Consider the following 19,652-nt stretch of genomic DNA (forward strand, 5'->3'; position numbering starts at 1 on the left):
ACTATTAAGAAGGTTCTCAAGTGGGCCAGCCATGAGATTTGGATGTTCATGCTCTTGCTTTAGAAAAGCTGTCATTTACCACACGTGTACATGCTTAGACTTCGTGTGCATTTTTCACCAGAGAAAACAGGTCAACGTGTGGGGCCTTTTGAAAAGCTTTTCTAAAACCCCTTTCTTAATCTTGTTAACTCTCTCTAAAAAGGCAGGATGTCAGAACTCAGTTTTCATTGGACATGAGAGACTCTTTCAGCCAAACCACTGGTGTCCGAGAGTAGGTCTTCTCACCACCTTCGGGACTGTAACCCACCAGGACATTCTGTAGTTGGTCATTGTCTGCTCATGAAAGTGTTTCAGCTCCTGATGAGTGTTGTATATACTTTGGTATTGAAGTTGGAAGAATGTGTATTACTGTCTTTGTTTCTAGATCACTTTAGAGGAATCCTAAAACTGAACTATGATGAAACTTTCTGATTCTGAGCCAAGTAGGAAAATGACTGATTTTTTAAAATAAAAATAAACAATAAGAATGCCAGTTTCTGAGACATCTAGCTTCATTTGGATGTAATTTGTAATAACTAGCATTTGTATAGTGCTATGTGATATATATATATATTTTAAAAGTACTTTCACGTAAAGAATAGCAGAAAAATCCAGGATGAATGGAATTCATTGTCTATCATCTAACTTACTGACTTGTCCTTGTGGTAGTGAAAAAGACCAAAAAGGCCTGAAACAGTAACAGAATTCGTATCTCAGGGCCCTGTAGGCATAGATTGGAATGGTTGCTATGAAACCATGGCCGTTCTACCTAATGGTGAGGGCTCAGCCAGCAGAGGGAACTCATTTATCCTCTTGAGTACTCAGCCTGATACACTGACGTGTCACTTGAAACCCAGCATGTCAGAAAGGCCCGGTCCCACTGGGGGAGAAGTGGTCTCCTCAGCGGCGCAGGAGCCGAGTGTGTGCACACCACTGCTGGCGGCCAGGCCGTGCTGGCGCTCCTTTAGTTCTTGTTACCTGGTGTTCCGGGTGTCCAGCTCCCCTAAGAAGTCCAGAAATGCTCACCCCATTGATCAAGGAATCCCACTCCTAGCGGCTTTTGGCCAGCCTGCCGTGTGGGAGCAGGCCTATGTCGGGCAGGACTGCCCGTTCGCAGGTGGACAAGGAATCTGACTGGTCTCGGACAGGAGCTGGCAGCCCAGGACCCAGGTTCCCACATGGGTTCCTTGGGATTTTGGTTTGGATGCATACCCTGTCCTCTGACTTCTCTGCCTCCATGTCAGTTCCCAGGGCGGAGCATTTTCAGGTGAAACACAAAGAACAATGATATTTCAGATGAACAGTACACGGGATAATGAAATCTATTTGGGGGGTCTGCCTGTATCGAAAGGGTGTCTATCAGTCCAAGGTCACTATTCTGTGGACTCCTGGGGGTTGTGTGTTGTGTGCAGACCAGTATACACAACCAGGTATTGGGAGGGCCACTGCTCTGTGGGTACCGGCGGCTCTTTCCAGCACGTCGCACACCACACAGGGTAGCAGCTCTGCTCTTTCTCAAAAGGGAGGGTCTTTCTCTGCAGTTAGCTGGCGGTGTACCAGACAAAAGAGTTATTTGTTTTGTGTTGTGCTGTTTCATTGTTTGTTTTGGCAGAAGATTCAGAAAAATGAAAATACCTATATCGTCTCTAAAAAAGTTTGAAAAGAGGGGAATCACTCTTATGTTCTGCAGACACACACAGAAGGCCATATTGTAGTTTTCCAGGCAGAGGAAAATCCAATTGAGGTGAAGTGGCCGAGACAGAGAGAAGAGCAGTGGTTGCAGGGACTGGGGGAGGGACAGAGCAGTGAGCGATGAGGAGCGCGGGTGTCTCTGTGACGGAAACGTCGTAGAAGGACATGGTTGTGCAACACTCGGGATGGACCTAATGAGACCTCCATATCCCACTGCAAAGGATGCGAGTAAAATGTTATATAAACTCAAATTCTACTTTATTTAATAAATTAAATCTATGAAGTAATTATAGAGGTGAACACAGAACACAAATACTATAAAGAAGGAAATGATGGGGGAGGCGGAGTCATGCTCTGGAGCTGCAGCAAGCACAAGCTGCTGCTCAGGGGCCGAGCCTGCTTGCTCCACGGAGGCAGGGGGCGGCAGCTCGGGGGCAGGACCCTGCTGGTCATCCAGGAAAGTCAAAAGGTCAGGTGGCTCTTCCGTGGCAGAGAAGTGAACGAGGGCCCTGACGACCATCTGCCCTGGCCCCAATGTGTCAGGGGGGTTCACTGGTCTTCCTATCCCATAGTGAGGAGCCATAGCAGGGATGGCAGGGGCCAGCTCAGGCCCCAGAGGTGCAGCAGGTGCCAGAGTGGCTGCTGGAACAACTTCCCGAGACACATCCTGATCTTGCTGTGGGGCCGGTGCTGTAGCTCCGAGAAGAGAAAGCATCATCAGCTTGATTGACTTCCCTTTTGCCTTTCCCTTTCCCCACCACTCAGCGTGGCCTGCGTTCAAGCCCCAGCCCCTGGAAGGTGTCCCCGACGGAAGCACATGGGGACAGGGATCTGAGACGACTCACTCTCTTCGGCCCAATTACAATCTACGGAGGCTTCCTCAGGGTGGCCCACCCTGCCTCCGTCTCAGGCCCACACCAGTCACCCCCAGTCCTCCTCACCCCCAGCCTCTGGTTCCGTGGTCTTTCTGGGGGCGCATTGCCTTTCTGGCAGCAGAAGCTGGGCACAGCGCTGCAGGTCCGAGCCCGGCACATTGACCTGCAGATAGGCCAGCAGCGTATGCAAGCTGGGAAACTCTGGAGGCTGCACGAAATCCCCTGGATACTTTTCCACCCAGGTGTTAAGGATGGCATAGACGGCCCTGGGGACAGACATGGAGGCAGAGAAGTCAGAGGACAGGGTACGCATCCAAACCAATATCCCAGGGAACCTATGTGGGAACCTGGGCCCCTGGGCTGTCAGCTCCTGTCTGAGACCAGTCGGACTCCTTGTTGACCTGCAACCTGGCAGTCCTGCCCGAGAAAGGCCTTCTTCCAAACGGCAGGCTGGCCAAAAGCCGCTAGGAGTGGGAGTCCTTGGTCAATGGGGGGAGCATTTCTGGACTTCTTAGGGGAGCTGGACACACTCCTCAGTCTGTCTCCTTGCCCACGAGCCACTTGAATTCAACTGCATGTGCCCGGGGAGGGGTGGTGTCTGGCCTCTTAATTACCCTCACTGCACTCGCCTCTGCTCCGTGAAGATCCAACCGAGGAGGGAACAAAGGGACTCTGTCTCTAGCCAAGCCTTCCCAGGACCCTCCCCACACCTCCACCGTTACCTCCTCTGCCCAGTCACTAGGTGCCATGAGAGTGGGTCTGTTTCCACTGACACTCACCTCCCACAGGGTGTGGGATGCCTGCTGCTCCCTGGGCTCTACTGGGTCACCACTCTCCCTGAGCCCCCTCTGAGCACCCAGCGTGCAGGTGCCAACAGACTGCTGTGCGATGGTTCCTAAATCCTGCGTTCTGGGTCCCAGAATTGGGGCAGAGAGAGGGCTGGGAGGGGGCAGGGATGGAGCATGACCCTCTCAGGGGTTGAAGCTGTCCTCCATCCCCCTCTGCTCTCCCACAGTGCTCACACACCTACCCCAGCTCCACAGGGCACCTTCCTAGTTTCTAGTAGAAGCTCTCAGACATTGACCATAAAGCAAGAATAACGAGGTGAGTCTGAAGGTCCAGCAGCCCCTCGAACTCACAGGACCCTCACTACCCTGGTGGAGAGGGAAGGCCCTCCTAAAGCAGCCAAAGCTTACTCACATGTTGCGCTGCTCCTGGGGTCCGCCGACCTCATCATAGCTGGAATAAACACATCCGAATCTAGAGGAGGCCAGGGGGCATCTCATGAGATGTCTGTGGATGTTGGCTTTCACCGCCTGACCCTCGACTAGCCTGCAGCCCTGGGGTGCTCTCTGTTCTGTGCAGGGATCCCATTCAGCTCCTAGATAATCGCCTCCACCTACCGGGGCTTCCTGAATGCTTGCTGAATGAAAGGGCCCCAACCAGCCCATCACTGATATCTGAGTGGGCCTGGCCCCTGCTCACCCCCAGGGATGCTTGCTCTGGATTCAGCCAGACACAGGCCCCAGAAGGAATCTCAGATCTCCCTTTCAGTGGCAAAGGAGCCCAGCTCAAGATCATAGTGAGCTTCAGGGATGAGGCAGAGGCTTCATCATGAGGGGCACAGGAATGAGCAAAGAGCATGCCCACAGGCCCTCCAGCAGAATTTTCCACTGTCGCAGGCTCCTTTCCCTACAAGACCCCACTGATTCCCTATAATACCTCTGCCCCAGTTAGGAGCAAGGGAAGCTTGGGGAAGCTTGGGGACCTGCCAGAGTCTCACAACAGGAATTGGCCAAATCCCACAGAGCAGTTAGGGGCAGGGGAGGGTGCTCACCTTGCAAAGAGGAGGTCCAGCACCTCCTGGGTGGTGGCCAAGTGACGGTATGTGTCCAGAAAGATGTGGACACAGTGTAGATCTTGTCTGATGACGGCAGGCACCAGGTGATCTACTGCGGCCTGCAGCTTGTCAGACCGCTTGGCCATCAGCACCGAGGTCTTCCTCCTTTTCCTGGTTGAACAATTTTTCCCCTGAGGTGAATCAGAGGAGACATGAGTCAGTGCTGTGGCCACCAGGAGGGTTGGGGCTTGGAGGGCAAAATGAGCCCCCAGATCTCAGGGACTTCTGCAAGAGGTGGGACAAGAGAGCCCAGAGTCCGAAAAAGAATCGGGTGACTCAGTGTCTCATTGGGTTCAGCCTAAGGTTCTTGGTTTTGCTTCAGGTCATGGTCTCTGTGTCCTGAGGCTGCGCTCCTTGTAGGGCTGTGTCCATAGGACAGTGTCTGCTTGAGGATTCAGTCTCTCCCTATGCTTCTCCCCACTCTCCCCCTGTCTCTCTCAAATCCATCCATCAGCCAATCAGTTAAGAAGCCTCTAAGGCAAAGAGAAAATGTTCTTGGTATCCATACAAAGAATTGAAAGAAATGATGTCTGAACTTGCTAGTATCTGAGGTCCCTTTGTGAGCGGAGTATGGATAGCACGTCCCTGCATGAGTGGCATGGATCCTGTGATTTCTGATGACATAGCCCATTCTTTTTATTTTTTTGAAAGACTTGTTATTTATTTATTTGATAGAGAGAGAGGTCACAAGTAGGCAGACAGGCAGCCAGACATAAAGGGGGAAGCAGGCTCCCCGCTGAGCAGAGGACCCCACGTCCCTGACGTGGGCCTCGATCCCAGGACTGTGAGACCCAGGACCCATGACCTGAGCTGCAGGCAGAGGCTGAAACCCCTGAGCGACCCCGGCACCCAACATATCCCATTTTTTTTTAAATATTTTATTTATTTATTTGACAGAGAGAGATTACAAGTAGGCAGAGAGAGAGAGGAGGAGGAAGCAGGCTCCCTGCTGAGCAGAGAGCCCGATGCGGGACTCGATCCCAGGACCCTGAGATCATGACCTGAGCAGAAGGCAGCGGCTTAACCCACTGAGCCACCCAGGCGCCCCATTACCCATTTTTGAGACGAGAACACAGAGATGTTTAAGGCGAGAGGGCTTAGGATAAGAAGGCACGGAGGCTGTAGGATGCAGAACTGTGCCTTGGCCAGGGAAGGGGATTACATCCAGTCCTGCCCCAGTAAAGGGCTCCATGGCTGTGATCAATGATTGGCCTTCCAGACTGCCGTGCAGTGCAGTGCAGTGAGGCCCCTGTTCCTATTCCTTGCGGGGGAGGGGTCCCAACAATGTGTTCCATCAATACCAAAGCGCAGAGCAAGAGACAGAGTACCATGGGCCCCATGTCCATTTGGATCAAAGTCTCCCAATTCACTCTTGCTAATAATGATTTGCAAGACTTGCAGAAGCTGAGGAAGGACTGTTGGGCCAGTGGGGGCACCTGGGAGCACGAGTTAGAAAAATGCCTTGGCCAGGGCAAAAGGAGTCTAAATCAACGGGATGAGACCTGGTCTAAAGTCTCTTTAATGATACTCCTATAAGTATGTGGACAATGGCTCTGCTTCTGTCCAAGGCGTGGGCAGGACCATGAGGCCAGTTTGGGGAAGAGATGGGATGCAGATTCACGGGAGTACAGGACTCTAGGAGGCCAGGCTGGCTTCTAGGAAGTGGGGCCCTTGGTGCTGCATGGGCGCCCCGGGGTCGGGTCTCCCCAGCACCTGCACTCACCCTGAGCCAGCGCCAGACTCTGTTGGCCCTGTGCGGCTTCTTGTCCTTGGAGGAAGGAGAGCAGGCAATCTCCTCGGTCACCTCCTGCACCATGTCCTCTGGAGCGTTCTGTCAAGACAGTGCCCGGCAGGCAGGCAGGAGAACTTAGAGCCCTGTCTGGAGGCGTTTGCTGGTCTTCAGACCCCGGGCGCTCCATTCCAGACACACCACAGCCCAGGTGGCAGAGCCCTCCCCCAAGGAGAGAAACGTGGCCCAGCTTCAGGGCCTTGGATGTGCTCTGGCACAGCTCAGAGTCCCCTCAGGAATCCCCTGTGCACCCTGCTCACGCTGACATTGGTGTGAACAAGAAGGGATCACCAGGGTATCCACTGTACTCACCCTCCTCCAGCCCATGGGCAGGAACCCCCACATATCCCTCCTCCCCTCAAACTCCAGAGGAAGGGATGGGGCTTCCCTAGGACGGTTCAGAGGGGTGGGCATCGCCTAGTCTCCTCAGTAGTAAGTACCTTATGGCGTCTCCCTCGAAAGGTCCTGCGGCATTGGGGGGTTGGTTTTAGCCAATGTCTGCAGCATGAGAACAAGTCATTTTCCTGGGGGTTCTGGTACCCAGAGCCCCGGAAACTAGGTACACAACAGGAAAACATCTTTCTGTGTCAAGGTCCTGAGTCCAGTAACCCTGCTACTGGACTAGACTGGCTGCCTGGTTGCAGGGGTTCCAAGTTCTGAAGGCCTTTGTGATCCAGGCAGTGACATCACTTCCTGAGATGCCCTATCGGGGCCCACTCCTGGTTGGACCCCTACACGAACAGTGCTCCCGTCTGCCATCTCTCCTCTCCCCTTCTTCTGCATGCAAGACACACAGTGACCCCAACACACCCCTCTCTACAGGCCCCCAGGGAAGGTCTGGGAGCAGCCAGCGCCCCAGCTTGCAAACACACCTGGTTTCAGACACAAGTCTCTATTCTTACCTGGTTCAGACCCTAGAGAAGCCATTGTGGCAGACAGGCATGGTCTTCTTGCCAAATATGGATGATTCCAGCATGTCTTTCTTACAGATGTCCACAGGCATAGGTTGGATAATAGCTATGATGTTAGAGGAGTGCTGTCACATGTAGGAAATACCTCCCACCCAATTTCCTCCCTCCTGTCAACTTCTTGGAATCTGCTACTAATCAGATCCCACCCCACAGTCCATCCTGGGGGTGTGTGTGTTTGTGTGCACCAGCACACAAGCTCCTGTGTGCACACATGTGTTCATCGGTGCTCACATTCTGGAGTCCCAGAAGAGGACAGCCCCACTTACAGAGGGCTGGGTAATAGCTTCCCAAGGTCTTAGGCTTTGCATTTTCAATGCAACCCTAAAGAAGGGACTGGAGTCTTGGCCCTTGATGGTCAGAATGTACCCTTACCCCTAGAGACCGCCTGTCCTGGGATGCAGGCCATTTTCTCCTTTCCAAAGGGTGTGATGCAGATAGGGGTCCATCCAGTGGGTCGCCATGACCCGGGATCCTCCTCAGACAATAACCTGGGCATATGTCTCCTATCTAGGAGACCAATGATCAACCTCAGCCCGATAACATTTCCAGGCCAACAGCCACTTCCTTCCAGAAAATCTTTTCCAGAGCCCCCAGTGAATGGCTACGTTGCATCCAGGACCCCAACTTTGAGGACACTCAAAGAGCTGGGTTCAAGCCTGCTAAGCATCCCTACCAGTCTGATTCTGGGCAAGGCCCGGACCCTTCAGGGATCTTCACAGTCTCCCTTCGGGGGCTCCATTGGTTCCCCAACTCCTCTGTAAACATGTTTGTGTGACCCTTCCCCAGAGTGTGGTCCGGACTTGGTGATTCACTTCCATGTCACAGAACGTGGCCACGTGACACAAAGGCCCTTCTGAGATTTCGTTCAAAAACTCATTGCCCAGCCCCATGTTGACTCGGATCCATTCTCTCTCTCTCCAATCTTCATACTGGAGCACAAGCTCCTTGGTTGAACCATTACCCAGACATATGCCCGTGGCCCAGGCCTGTGGGCCCACAGCAGACAGAAGTCAGGTCTTTGAGATGGGCTGTATCTGGCCCATGCCCCTGAGTGCGCTCAGGTTCTCGGTGAAGCAGGTCCTCCCTTGGTGTTGTCAGCAGCCCAGTTTAAGGAGAGACTCTGGCGGGAGCCCCCAGCAGAGCACTGCTGGATTCCTGATCCCCTAAGACCACGAGGCAGCATTTGTTGGTTCAGCCACTGAGTGTGGGGAAGTGCGGTCACACAGCCCTGGGAGAAGGGCACTGATACTGACCAACTTCCCGGGTACTGGCCCTCTTCCCCTCCTACTCTGGTCCTTCCTCAGCTTTTCTTGCCACCCTGGCCCCCTTTCTAACCTCCAGTCCTCTGCTCCATGGTGCCCTCTGCCAGGTGGAATGCACTCGCATTTGTGTAGGGCTGTCTCCTTCTTTTCCTCCCGCAGGAATTCTCCGTGTCATCTCAGCACAGCCTTGTCATACCCCTCACCGGGTGGAGTTCGGGCCTTAGTTGTGTCCCTTGCTCTTTTGCTGTGGAGCCATCGCTTTTCCCGTTCACATTTTGGTTTCTCGTTTGTCCATCTTCTGCTCTAGACCCTGAGCTCTCACGAGGAGAACTCTCTGGGCTGATAACCCCTGGCACCATCTGAGTGCGCAGTGCCCAGTGGCTGAATGAGCGGGAGACAGGATCCGACCCAGCACAGACCAGCTCCGTTGTTTGAGCCTCACTGATTTTAGTCCTGTGTAAGCCTTTTGTTTTATTTTTTAAGTTAACTGTGCCTGATGTGGGCCTCAAACTCATAGCCCTGTGATCGAGGATCCTAATGCCTGAGGAAGCCAGGTGCCTCTTTGGTCCTCTTTAAAGGTTTTCGGCTGATCACTATTCAAGTGAACTTGGTCATTTCAACATGCTGTACGGAGCTATATTACATTACGCTGAATGACCATGTAACTCCCCAGGTTTTGGTAGCCTGTCACCACAGAGGTCCCCCCCTTGACAGTGCTGAGTGGATCTTCAGATTGGAGACTGAAATCCTTTCTGTGTTCTTCAGGAGCCCAGAGTCTCTCCACCATCGGCCTTCTCCCTCCTTGGGATGACATGCACCTCTGATGCCATCAGCACAAGAGGAAAGATGACAAGGAAATACACACAGGAGGGTGTTTCCGGCCAGGTCTTGAAGGCCTCGAGGTTCACGTTGATGCTCAATCTTTCATGTATTATTTTAGGATTTTATTTCTTTATTAGAGGGAAAAGAGCACAAGCAGGGGGAGGGGTCGAGGGAGGAGAACCAGAGAGATGCTGATCTGAGGAGGACAGGGGGTGGCTGATATAGACCTGTGCAGGGAACAGCCGAGGCCGCCCAGAGCTGGCCTCTGTCATCTGGTGGGCCGGGAGTAAGGAGTAGCCTCAGATCCCTGTGCCCATGACCTGCTATCAGGGGAGACCCTCTAGGGATTGCTTCCTGGACTCAGAGAACATTGAATGGTGGGGAAATTTTCCTTGATTTAGGAGGGACATGAAAAGTCAATCATTGGGTTCATACTTTCTCTTCTTGGACCGACAGCCCCAATCTCAGAAGAAGATGCTGAACCACCTCAAGAGCTACCTCTAGCTCCCACTGTGGTGCCTGCAGCAGCTTCATAGCCCGAGGGGCCTGGATGGGAACCAGTTGTGAGTATGATACAGCAATGGATACAGCTGAGGGGAGCCTGAAGGAGCCTACTGCAAAGTTTCTATGGACAACCAGGGGCATGATTGAAAGACTTAGGGATCTACCCCCGTGGGGGACATTCCTGGCTTAAAAGTGTTCAAGCGGTGAAGCGGGGCGATATCCCAGGTGTGACAGCATGATTTCAGGATCCCGGGGGTCCCCAGAAGGCCCGCTGTGGCCCGAATGCTTCTGAGTTCCCAGACATCAGTTAGGGAGGATGGCTGAAAACCAGGAAGCTAGGTCCCGGCTTTCTGCTCTGGGAAGCAAGCTGGGCCCAGACATCACCTTATTCCATCCACAACGTCTCACACATCTCGCCATTCTGGTTGCAATGAAGAAATGGACTGTACACCAGAATTTCGTACCTGTGGATTATGCCCAGGATTTAAGGTGCTAGAGAAACATTTTTTGACATAAGGATGGAGAAATGGTTCCTCCACAACAGCTACTGGAAGGACATCTGAAGGATTATTTCAGCATCGGAAGTCAGACGTGCAGGAGTGAATGGGAAACAAAGAGCCCGGTGGGTAAGTAGTTAGCCAACATGTCGGGAAATCTGAATCACCATTAGCTGTAAAACACACGAAAAAGCCATTTCGAGAGATGTTAGTGACAAGTTGGAATGACATGATAATGCACATTGTTAGAACAATTGAAGGTACTAGGCATTAAAGGATTCTGAGATTCTCATTTTGTGCTCTAAGAGGGGTAATAGACTCAGTTCAGACGTAAGTTACACGTGCTTAAGAGTTTGGGTTTTTTAAAGATTTCATTTATTTATTTATTTATTTGTCAGCAAAAGTGTGAGAGCGCACAAGCAGGGGTAGCAGCAGGCAGAGGAAGAAGTGGGTTCTGGGCTGAGCAAGCAGCTTGATGCAGGACTCAATCCCAGGTCCCCAGTATCATGGCCTGAGCCGAAGGCAGATGCCTAAGAGACTGAGCTACGTAGGCGTCCCTACATGGGCTTAAGAGTTTTAAAGGTGGGGCACCTGGGTGTCTCAGTTGGTTAAGGAACTGCCTTCGGCTCAAGTCATGATCCTGGAGTCCCAGGTCCCACATCAGGCTCCCTGCTCGGCAGGGAGTCTGCTGCTCCCTCTGACCTCTCCCCTCTCATAGTCTCTCTCTTGCTCTCTCATTCTGTGTCTCTCTAATAAATAAATAAAATCTTTTTTTAAAACAAGAGTTTTACAGGTAACCCTAAAATCATAGAAATCGAGCATATGTTTTTTCAAATTAAATTTGACATAAGAGAATAAAAAAAGTATGTGAACTCCTAGACAGGGAACAAATGAGAAGAAAGAAACATTAAAAATGCATGATCGGGACACCTGGGTGGCTCAGGGCGTTGAGCCTCTGTCTTCGGCTCAGGACATGGTCTCAGGGTCCTGGGATCGAGCCCCACATCGGGCTCTCTGCTCGGCGGGAAGCCAGCTTCCTTCTCCCTTTCTGCCTGCCTCTCTGCCTACTTGTGATCTCTCTCTGTCAAATAAATAAATAAAATCATTTTTTAAAAAAAAATGCATGATTAGGGACTCCTGGGTGGCTCAGTTGGTTAAGCAGCTGCCTTCGGCTGGGGTCACGATCCCAGCATCCTGGGATTGAGTCCCACATCGGGCTCCTTGCTCAGCAGGAAGCCTGCTTCTCCCTCTGCCTCTGCCTGCCTCTGCTCACTCTCTCTGACCAAAAAAAAAAAAAAAAAAATGCATGATCAATAGAAAAGTAAAAAAAATACGGTAGAAATAAGTCTACGTATATAAGCCATCACAACAAATGTGGGCAGTTAAACCATAAGTCAAATCATATATGAATGGACAGAACTTTTAAATTGAATTAGGAAATTAACAAAATCTGTTTCTCTGCTGTTTTTAAAAAAAGATCAAATGCAAGAGGACAGAAACCAGTGCACAGGCCCAAACTAAAACCAAAGCAGATGCACTGGGTTTTGCTTGGAGGTGGAAATACCCCAGGCTGATGGCCTTGGGAGACACGAGGGTGGGGGGGGGGCCAGCTAAGGGAGGACTAAATGGAAGAAGTGATGTGAGATTTGAGGCGGAAATGGTAAGAATGAGCCACCTGGGTGCCGTACTTCAGGCAGAACATCCTAAGGTCCCGTAGGACCTTATGATGTTTGTAAAACAGAAAGGTGGGTGTCCTTTGACAGATGGTACAGGAAATAGATCATGAAGGATGTTGAAGTATATTTGCATTTTATTTTTAGTGCAGTGAGGAAACATCGGAGCATTTGTAGCAGATGAGTTCCATGATGTGTCTTTAAAAAGATCCTTCCAGCTACTGCGAGGAGAATGCAGTACAGAGGGTTATAGAGAAGCAAGAGGGGAAGCGGGAAAGCCATTTGGTGGCCAGTACAGTTGTTCAAGTGAGAGGAGAGTGTGCCTTGATCCAGAGGGGTTGTAGAGGACACCAGGAGGCAGCGATGGGCTGGAAATATGTTTTGGCGGTTGAGCCAAAGGGACTTCTTGATTGACTGGACACAGAGTACGGGATGGGGAAGAATCAAGGCTGACGCTCTCCTTGGGGGCTTGAGCAACTGGGTCCATGCCAGTGCCATTCACCGAGATGGGGAAGGGTGAGGAGCAACAGCTTGGGGGGGTGGGTAGGGGTTGCAAATCAACAATTCTGATTGGGTCTGAGATGACTCTCAGCTGTAAAAGTGGAGTTATCAAGTAGGTAGTCCAGTGTTTTGGTGTGGAGATTGGTAGAGATTTCTGAACTGGAGATAAAAGTTTCAGAGTTGTCAGGATAAAGCTTGGACTGTGTTGACTCCCCTAAGTAGTGTGTGTGGGTAGAGAAAAGGTCCAGGGTGGAGACTCAAGGTAAGTGTTCCTGGAATTAGCAAATAAAAATAAAGGAGTGCCAACTGAATTTGAACTTCAGATAAACAAATAGTTTTATGAGACTGATGCACTGCCTACTGTGCTAAGGAGGCACCTACAATAAATATTTTTAAAGGATATGTTACATGAAATACTGGGGACATACTTGTGCCAGAAGAATCACTTATTATTTTTCTGAAATTCAGATTTAATGGGACATCGCATTTAATTTGACAATCCTACCTAAGGTACTACTTCCTTGTTTAGATGAGATGTAGAGAAGGATCAGGAGCAAAGAGAAAGTTCCATTTAGTGTGACTATGTATCCTATCTTGCCAGAATGCAATGTCATAAAAAAAAATTTATAATGCTCACAAATTCTATGGGTCAGGGGTTTGGACAGGGGATAGTGGGCATGGCTTTCCTCTACTCCTTACTCTAATCCTGGGATTCTTGCCAGCGTGGTGTCTGGATTCCAATGGTGAGAAAGAAAATGCATGTGCATGTAAGCAAAAGAGAGAGATTCAGATAGAGAGAGAGAGGGAGACAGACAGAGAAAGAGAGACTTTATCACTCAAATGTCCCGATTCCAGGTAACTTTGATTCATTCTATAAGAAGCTCCCCCATGCCTTGCCCTATGTTCTGGACTGTACAGTAGGGATAGGAGGAAAGCCCTTGTTCATTTTTCAAGCATTTATGGACCAGACCCTGTACAGGGCACTGGGAACACAAAGGGGCTAAGCCCTGGCCCCTGCTGTCCAAGCACTTACAGTATGGGTGGGTATGTGCTGGTGAAGACAGACATATCGGGAGAATCAGGGCTCGGCATCCCCATCAAACCCTATCCTGGCTTTTGGGGGAGAAGATGTGAAAATGTGAGCTATTTTTAAATAATCTAGCAGGTGACTTAGGATCAGACAGGCTGAAACAGATAGCAGGAACAGGCGGAACGTGGGAGAGGGAGTGATTGTTCTGGGTTGGATTAGTTTGGAACGATTTTCTACAAGAGAAGCAGTTTGAGCTAGACCTTCCAGAGGAGGAGAATTTGATCACTTCCCTTAGCTCAATAACATCCTAGACATCCTCACATTAAATAAGTCTGATCTTCCACACCCAGAGCCCTAGTGACCTCATTTAGTTGACGTTGAAAGAGAACTCCTACCTTCAAAGTACATATTACGTATGTTTCCATTCAACTTTAAGCAAGTGTTTAAAGCTTCTTGATCTATGTTCTTCTATCGTCTCTTCTCTCATGGAGAGATTCCAGGAGTTAACTTATCTTTTCTTTTTAGTGGAGGGTGCAATATTTATTCCAGCAGTTAACAGAACCGTTCACGCGTATTTGCTCAACAGCATCGTGGTGGGGAGAAGTGAAGGATGGTGGGCGGAGCCCGAAGCCCTTTAGGTCACAGAGTAGGATACAAAGGCCTCTCTAGGGACATGCACGTGTCCTGTGCCCTGAAGGAGTAGCCATGGAAAGGGGTGGCTCCTTACCATAAGAGATAATCTCACCAAAGGCCAGAAGACTCTCTGAAGACTGCCTCCAAACCAGAAGAGCCATCACCACTCACATGGCAGTCACTGTTTTCCACATTTTTATTCTTGGAAATTTCAGAAGGACAGAAGTGTTGAAAGCCTAGCATAATAAATATCAGTGAATTCTTTCTGCAGAATTAAACCATTGATAACTTTATGCTGTCTTTGCTTTCTCTTTCTACATGTCCTCATATAGCTTCTAGTATAGCAATTGATGATCACCCTTCTCTCCTAAATAATTCAACAAGTATCTTCTAACAATAAGAACATTACCCCACCAGAAAGCAGAAGAAAAAGTTTTTTAAATTTCTCAGGATGATCTAGCATCCAGTTTGCCTCAATTCTCTGCATTATCCCCAAAATGTCTTTCTTAGCTGTCCCCTTTTTCTTCAAGCCCAGATCTAGCTGAACTTCTCTTATTATATCTGGTTGTAATGGGTCTTTAGACAATTTAAATACTGTGTCAAGACAATAAAGACAACCCATGGCTTCACTTTTTTCTGTGACACTGATATTTTTGTTTTTGTTTTAAAAATCATCTGCATCAATGCTTAACTTGACCTTAGAAATTCAGCTGTAAGTGAACTTGGTTCATTAATTTTGACAACTGTATGCACTGATGTAACTGTCCCATCAAATCAAATAAAAAACAATCAAAATGCAGATTTCTGTTGGCCCAGAAAGATCCTTTGTGCCTCTCTGTAGTCATATCCCCTCTGCTCCTTGTTCCAGGCAAGCATTGATCTGCTTTCCATGATCAGATTGATTTTCTGGAGAGACGAGGCCAGTTTGTCTTGTAAAATGTCCCACAAGTCTAACTGTTTCCCTGTAGTGTCATTACCTCCACATTCTAGCTATCGACTTTCCTATACACTGGAAGTTAGGTCTAAAACCTTGGTTAAGTGCAGGTTAAACATATCAGGAACAAATACTCTGGGTGATACTGGATACTTCCTGCTGCTTTGAGTCGGGGGTACAACACCAGGGTGTGCATACTATTGAGTTTTCATCCTTGGTTGAGTTGTCAGCCACCAATACTGGCCTTTGTGATAGTATATTGTTCTCTTAAAATTGGCAAGTCACCAGTGGGGTGATACTTTGGTAATGTCCAAAGATCCTACTCCCCACAATCTTCTACCCAATGCTTGCAGCATTCATTGATGGCTCTTACCTGAATCAGTTTTTCCATGCGGAGTTGCAAAATGGTGACTTCCTAATTCTACCATTTTTTCTATCTTTGGAAGCTGTCATTCTTTAGTAAAGAAGATTTTTTTTTTAAAAAAACAGGAATTTATTTATTTGACAGAGAGAGAGAGCATAAACATGGGAGCAGTAGAGGGAGAGGAGGAAGCAGGCTCCCCACTGAGCAGGGAACCTGATGTGAGGCTCCATCCCAGGACCCTGGGATCATGACCTGAGTTGAACACAGACACATAACTGACTGAGCCACCCGGTTGTCTTGAAGAAGACTTCTCTGTAAGGAACCAGGGACTGCATCTCCTAAACAGGCAGAGTAAAGCCTAATTGCTTTACCCTTAGTTACAGTCCGGGACAATGTGATGGTGCGGGAAGGAAAGAAGGCAGGAGGCAGGGCGGGGCGGGCGGGAGGGGCGGGAAGGAAGGAAGGCGAGAAGGACACAAGTAAAGGCAGGAAGGAAGGAAACAAACCAGAACTGAAAGTGAAATACTGAACAAATACAATTCTGCCTGATGAATTGTCTTTTGGATATGTAATAAAAGCATCCAAGACGACAATGCAAAGTGTTGTAATGGTACTGGTCATTCATTGTCGGGCTCCTTATCATCCCAACCTTCACGTAATGTGTAGGTACGAGGCTGGCACAGACACACTGCATTTCCCTCTCTAGTGACGTGGGTGGGGGGCGGGAGGGAGGGACATGGACTTTGGAACCAGGCGGCTCTGGGCTGAGTCCTGGCTCTGCCACTTGCTTGCTGGGTGGATTGAACCCCTTTGAGCCTTGGTTCTTTTCTCTGAAGGGAGAGTCATGTTGAGAATGAACAGAGGTACCATATGTGAAATTTCTGTCCCAGGGGGAGGGACTGATCCCTACCTTGGATCTTTTCAGTCCCCTGGAGAAGTAAGGCCACAGGAAGAGGAACTGCCTGAACTTTCAGAGCAAACAGAGAATTGGGGCTGTTCAGACACTCTTAAATGTGCCCATGAACACAAAGTCACAATTCGCTGCTGGCTTATTCTTCCTTCATGTACTTTTCCAGTGTTTGTTGAATGGTGTCTTTATTGAAGGAAGCACGCTAGAGACTAAGCAGTTTAAGGAGGCAACCCAGGTGTATGTTGGTGACCGTGGTGCTAACCTAACCTATCCTTGGGCACAGGTGCTTCTCCTATCCTGGGGCTCTGGTGCAAATTCCCGTTCAGTCTGTCCCAGGATTTCTGAAGCCAGAGAAAGCAAGCAGTGGAGGGAGGGAGGGGCCAGTGGGCTGGACTTCAAAGGAGAGAAGCAGGAGGGAAAGGAAGGCGTGGCGTAGCACAACTTCCATAAGCCATCACTGTGAGAGAGACCACTCTGACCATGAATGACAGAGCGACTGATGAATGAAGTAGGAAATGTGTGCATTGCATGACGCGGATCGGGGCTAGAGCTGACAAAAAACAAACCCGACTGTGTGGCCAGGTGGGCAGACACCAGCCCAGCAGAGATGGGCTCTGAAATGTCATCCTGAAAAGAGACATGCCAAAGAGGTCATAGTTTTCCCCCATCTGAATTTCTCTCTCTCTCTCTGTTCCTGTCTTGATGAAAAGTTTGCAACTCTTACACTGTTACAGAGGGAACAATCCGACTTATCATGCCATAATTTATAGAGCTGACTAATGTTGTTTTTCTCCAAAATACTGGGATTTAATAGAATTATTTATTCTATATTTGGAATTATAAACGCATAAAATATACATGCCCCTAAGTGATGTAAAATGCAATCACTTTTTCAAATAATTAGAAGTTTTTTTTTGATTTTTAAAATACATAGGAACATTGATTTTAGAGGTTCTGTGAGTAATAGGATTTCACAAAATCTATTGTGAAGCTATCGCTTAATGGGATTAAAAAAAAAAAAACACCTCAAGATATTTGAACTTAAATAATGCTGCATTGATCTCATACCAATTAAAGAAAGACACAAGATAGAATGCTATGTAGATTATTTTTAAAAGTACCTTACTAATATATTACAGGGGTATTTCTAATGGAATTATAATCTACTCAAACACCAGAAATTCTGTCGCTGAAATCTTGTCTTCAAGAGATCAACAGCTAAGCAATTAATATAACCACCTGAGCTGTTCAGAGGACCATATCAAATGTGGGTAATCCCAACTGCTTAATTAATATGGACCCTCTGTCCCCAGTACGAACTTTATAACAGGTTTGGTACGCCCAAGGATCATAACATTTAAAGCACAAAATTTTAGACGAAGCCACCACAACCATCAACACCAGCTGTGCCAGGAGTAGTAGAGGAAACCTTTGGCACCATTTTCAAGAAAAAAACCCCAAATATATCTGAAGAACTTCAAATTTCCAAATTCTCTTTTCAGAAGGACTTATTGCTATGTCCCGAGGAACTCACTGTCCCAAATAAGATTGGGCAATGTCTCAGGAGTAATGCAATCCGTTTTGGGAAGCAGTCGTGAGGACGCTGAGGGGTCCTTCCAAAGACACCTTCTGCTCAACAGTGACTTAGAAATCCATTTACAATCTTTTCTTTGACATCAGTGAGAGACACAGCTGGTTGGCGGCTTTCACCTTGCTCTATTGGGATATCACCTGACCAAAGAACCCCCCCCCCCCCCCCCGCCACCACCAAATTCTCAGGCTCTGAGGAGATACCCAGCAAAGGACTGTGTGTGTACAGATGTGTGTGTGTGTGTGTGTGTGTGTGTGTGTGTGTGTGTGAAAAGACGCAGATCCTGAAGGCATCAAAAGGGCATGATGCTGTCTGTTGGAACTCATAATTTTATTTATTTATTTTTGCAAGAGACAGCGAGAATGAGAGAGCACACAAGTTGGGGGGAGGGGCAGGGGGACAAGCAGACTCCCCGTTCAGCAGGGAGCCCGATACGTGTCTTGATCTTAGGACCCTGAGATCATGACCTGAGCGGAAGGCAGACACTTAAGGTTTTTTGCTTTATTTTAAGCTTTTACTTATCTGTTTGTTTGCTGTTATAATTTTTTTTATTATGTTATGTTAGTCACCATACAGTACGTCATGGGTTTCTGATGCAGTGTTCCATGATTCATTGTTTGCGTATAACATCCAGTGCTCCTTGCAATCCGTGCCCTCCTTAATACCCATCACCGGGCCGACCCATCCCCCCCCCCCCCCTCCCCTCTAAAACCCTTGGTTTGTTTTCTCAGATCCCATAGTCTCTCCTAGTTCATCTTCCCTCTGATTTCCCCCTTTTCATTTTTCCCTTCCTTCTCCTAATGTCCTCCATGCTATACCTTATGTGCCACAAATAAGTGAAACCGTATGATAATTGTCTTTCTCTGTTTGACTTATTTCACTGAGCACAATTTCCTCCAGTTTCATCCACACTGATGTAAATCAGTAATATTCCACTGCATATTTTTTTTTATTTTGTTTGTTTGTTTGTTTTTTTCAAGAGAGGGCAAGAGCAGAGAGAGAGGACAAGTGGGGAGGGAGGGACAGAGGGAGAAACGGTGTTAGGACTTATTAATCTGCGTGCGTTAGTCCTAACGCATTACTAACCTCTGGTTATTAGGACTTTTTTTCTCCCTCTGAGAATATTGGAGGCTCCGGATCTCCTCATTATATTGATGTAAGTCACTAACTTAGGTCTGTGAGGACATAAAGACAAAGCAGACATAGACCCTCCCTTTGAGGGGTTACAGAGTAAAACTTGTTCTCAACTTTGGTCACATATTGAAATCACCTGGGGAGCTTTAACAAAAGCTGGAGCCAGTTTCCCTCGCAGAGATTCTGACTTCATTAGTCTAGGATATGGCGTTGGCATCGAGATTTGAATGTCCCCATTGATTCTAGCGAGCATCCAAGGCTGAGAACCATTGCAATAAGGAAAGACAAAGCCTTCTGAAGCCCACAAGCTTCAGCATAGTAAGAATTTTGAGCCTCTAGGGGTGATTATACTACTATAGGACTTTTGCAGAAGTATAATAAAGTTTAAGGTTACTGTTCTCTTTTATACACATATGTATCCATGTTTGCCGATGTGTGTCAGCATGTGTACGCACGTGGATTACATGAGTATCGCAGTTTTCTTAGGACAGATCCAGTGACATAGCAGTAATCCAAGTCACATCTCACTCA

At 48.5% G+C, this 19,652-nt stretch overlaps 2 protein-coding genes and 1 pseudogene across 3 annotated transcripts in view; 2 read left to right on the forward strand and 1 right to left on the reverse strand.

Moving 5' to 3' along the window:
• Positions 1 to 19,652, forward strand: part of LOC123389822 (ral guanine nucleotide dissociation stimulator-like) — an 80,688-nt gene that overhangs the window by 43,969 nt on the left and 17,067 nt on the right. The window lies entirely within an intron of this gene.
• The window catches only part of LOC123389823, a 60,329-nt pseudogene that overhangs the window by 32,463 nt on the left and 8,214 nt on the right, over positions 1 to 19,652 (forward strand).
• LOC123389824 (ral guanine nucleotide dissociation stimulator-like) lies at positions 1,983 to 7,032 on the reverse strand. Its single transcript, XM_045072435.1, has 6 exons — positions 6,736 to 7,032; positions 6,230 to 6,337; positions 4,444 to 4,637; positions 3,807 to 3,866; positions 2,673 to 2,872; positions 1,983 to 2,421 (listed from the first exon to the last, which is right to left on the reverse strand). Exons 1-6 carry the CDS (start codon positions 6,871 to 6,873, stop codon positions 1,994 to 1,996), a joined length of 1,128 nt encoding a protein of 375 aa, XP_044928370.1. The 5' UTR covers positions 6,874 to 7,032; the 3' UTR covers positions 1,983 to 1,993.

Source organism: Mustela putorius, unplaced genomic scaffold, assembly GCF_011764305.1.
Source record: "Mustela putorius furo isolate JIRA1106 unplaced genomic scaffold, ASM1176430v1.1 tig00004036_pilon_pilon_pilon, whole genome shotgun sequence".
Taxonomy (NCBI): Eukaryota; Metazoa; Chordata; class Mammalia; order Carnivora; family Mustelidae; genus Mustela; species Mustela putorius.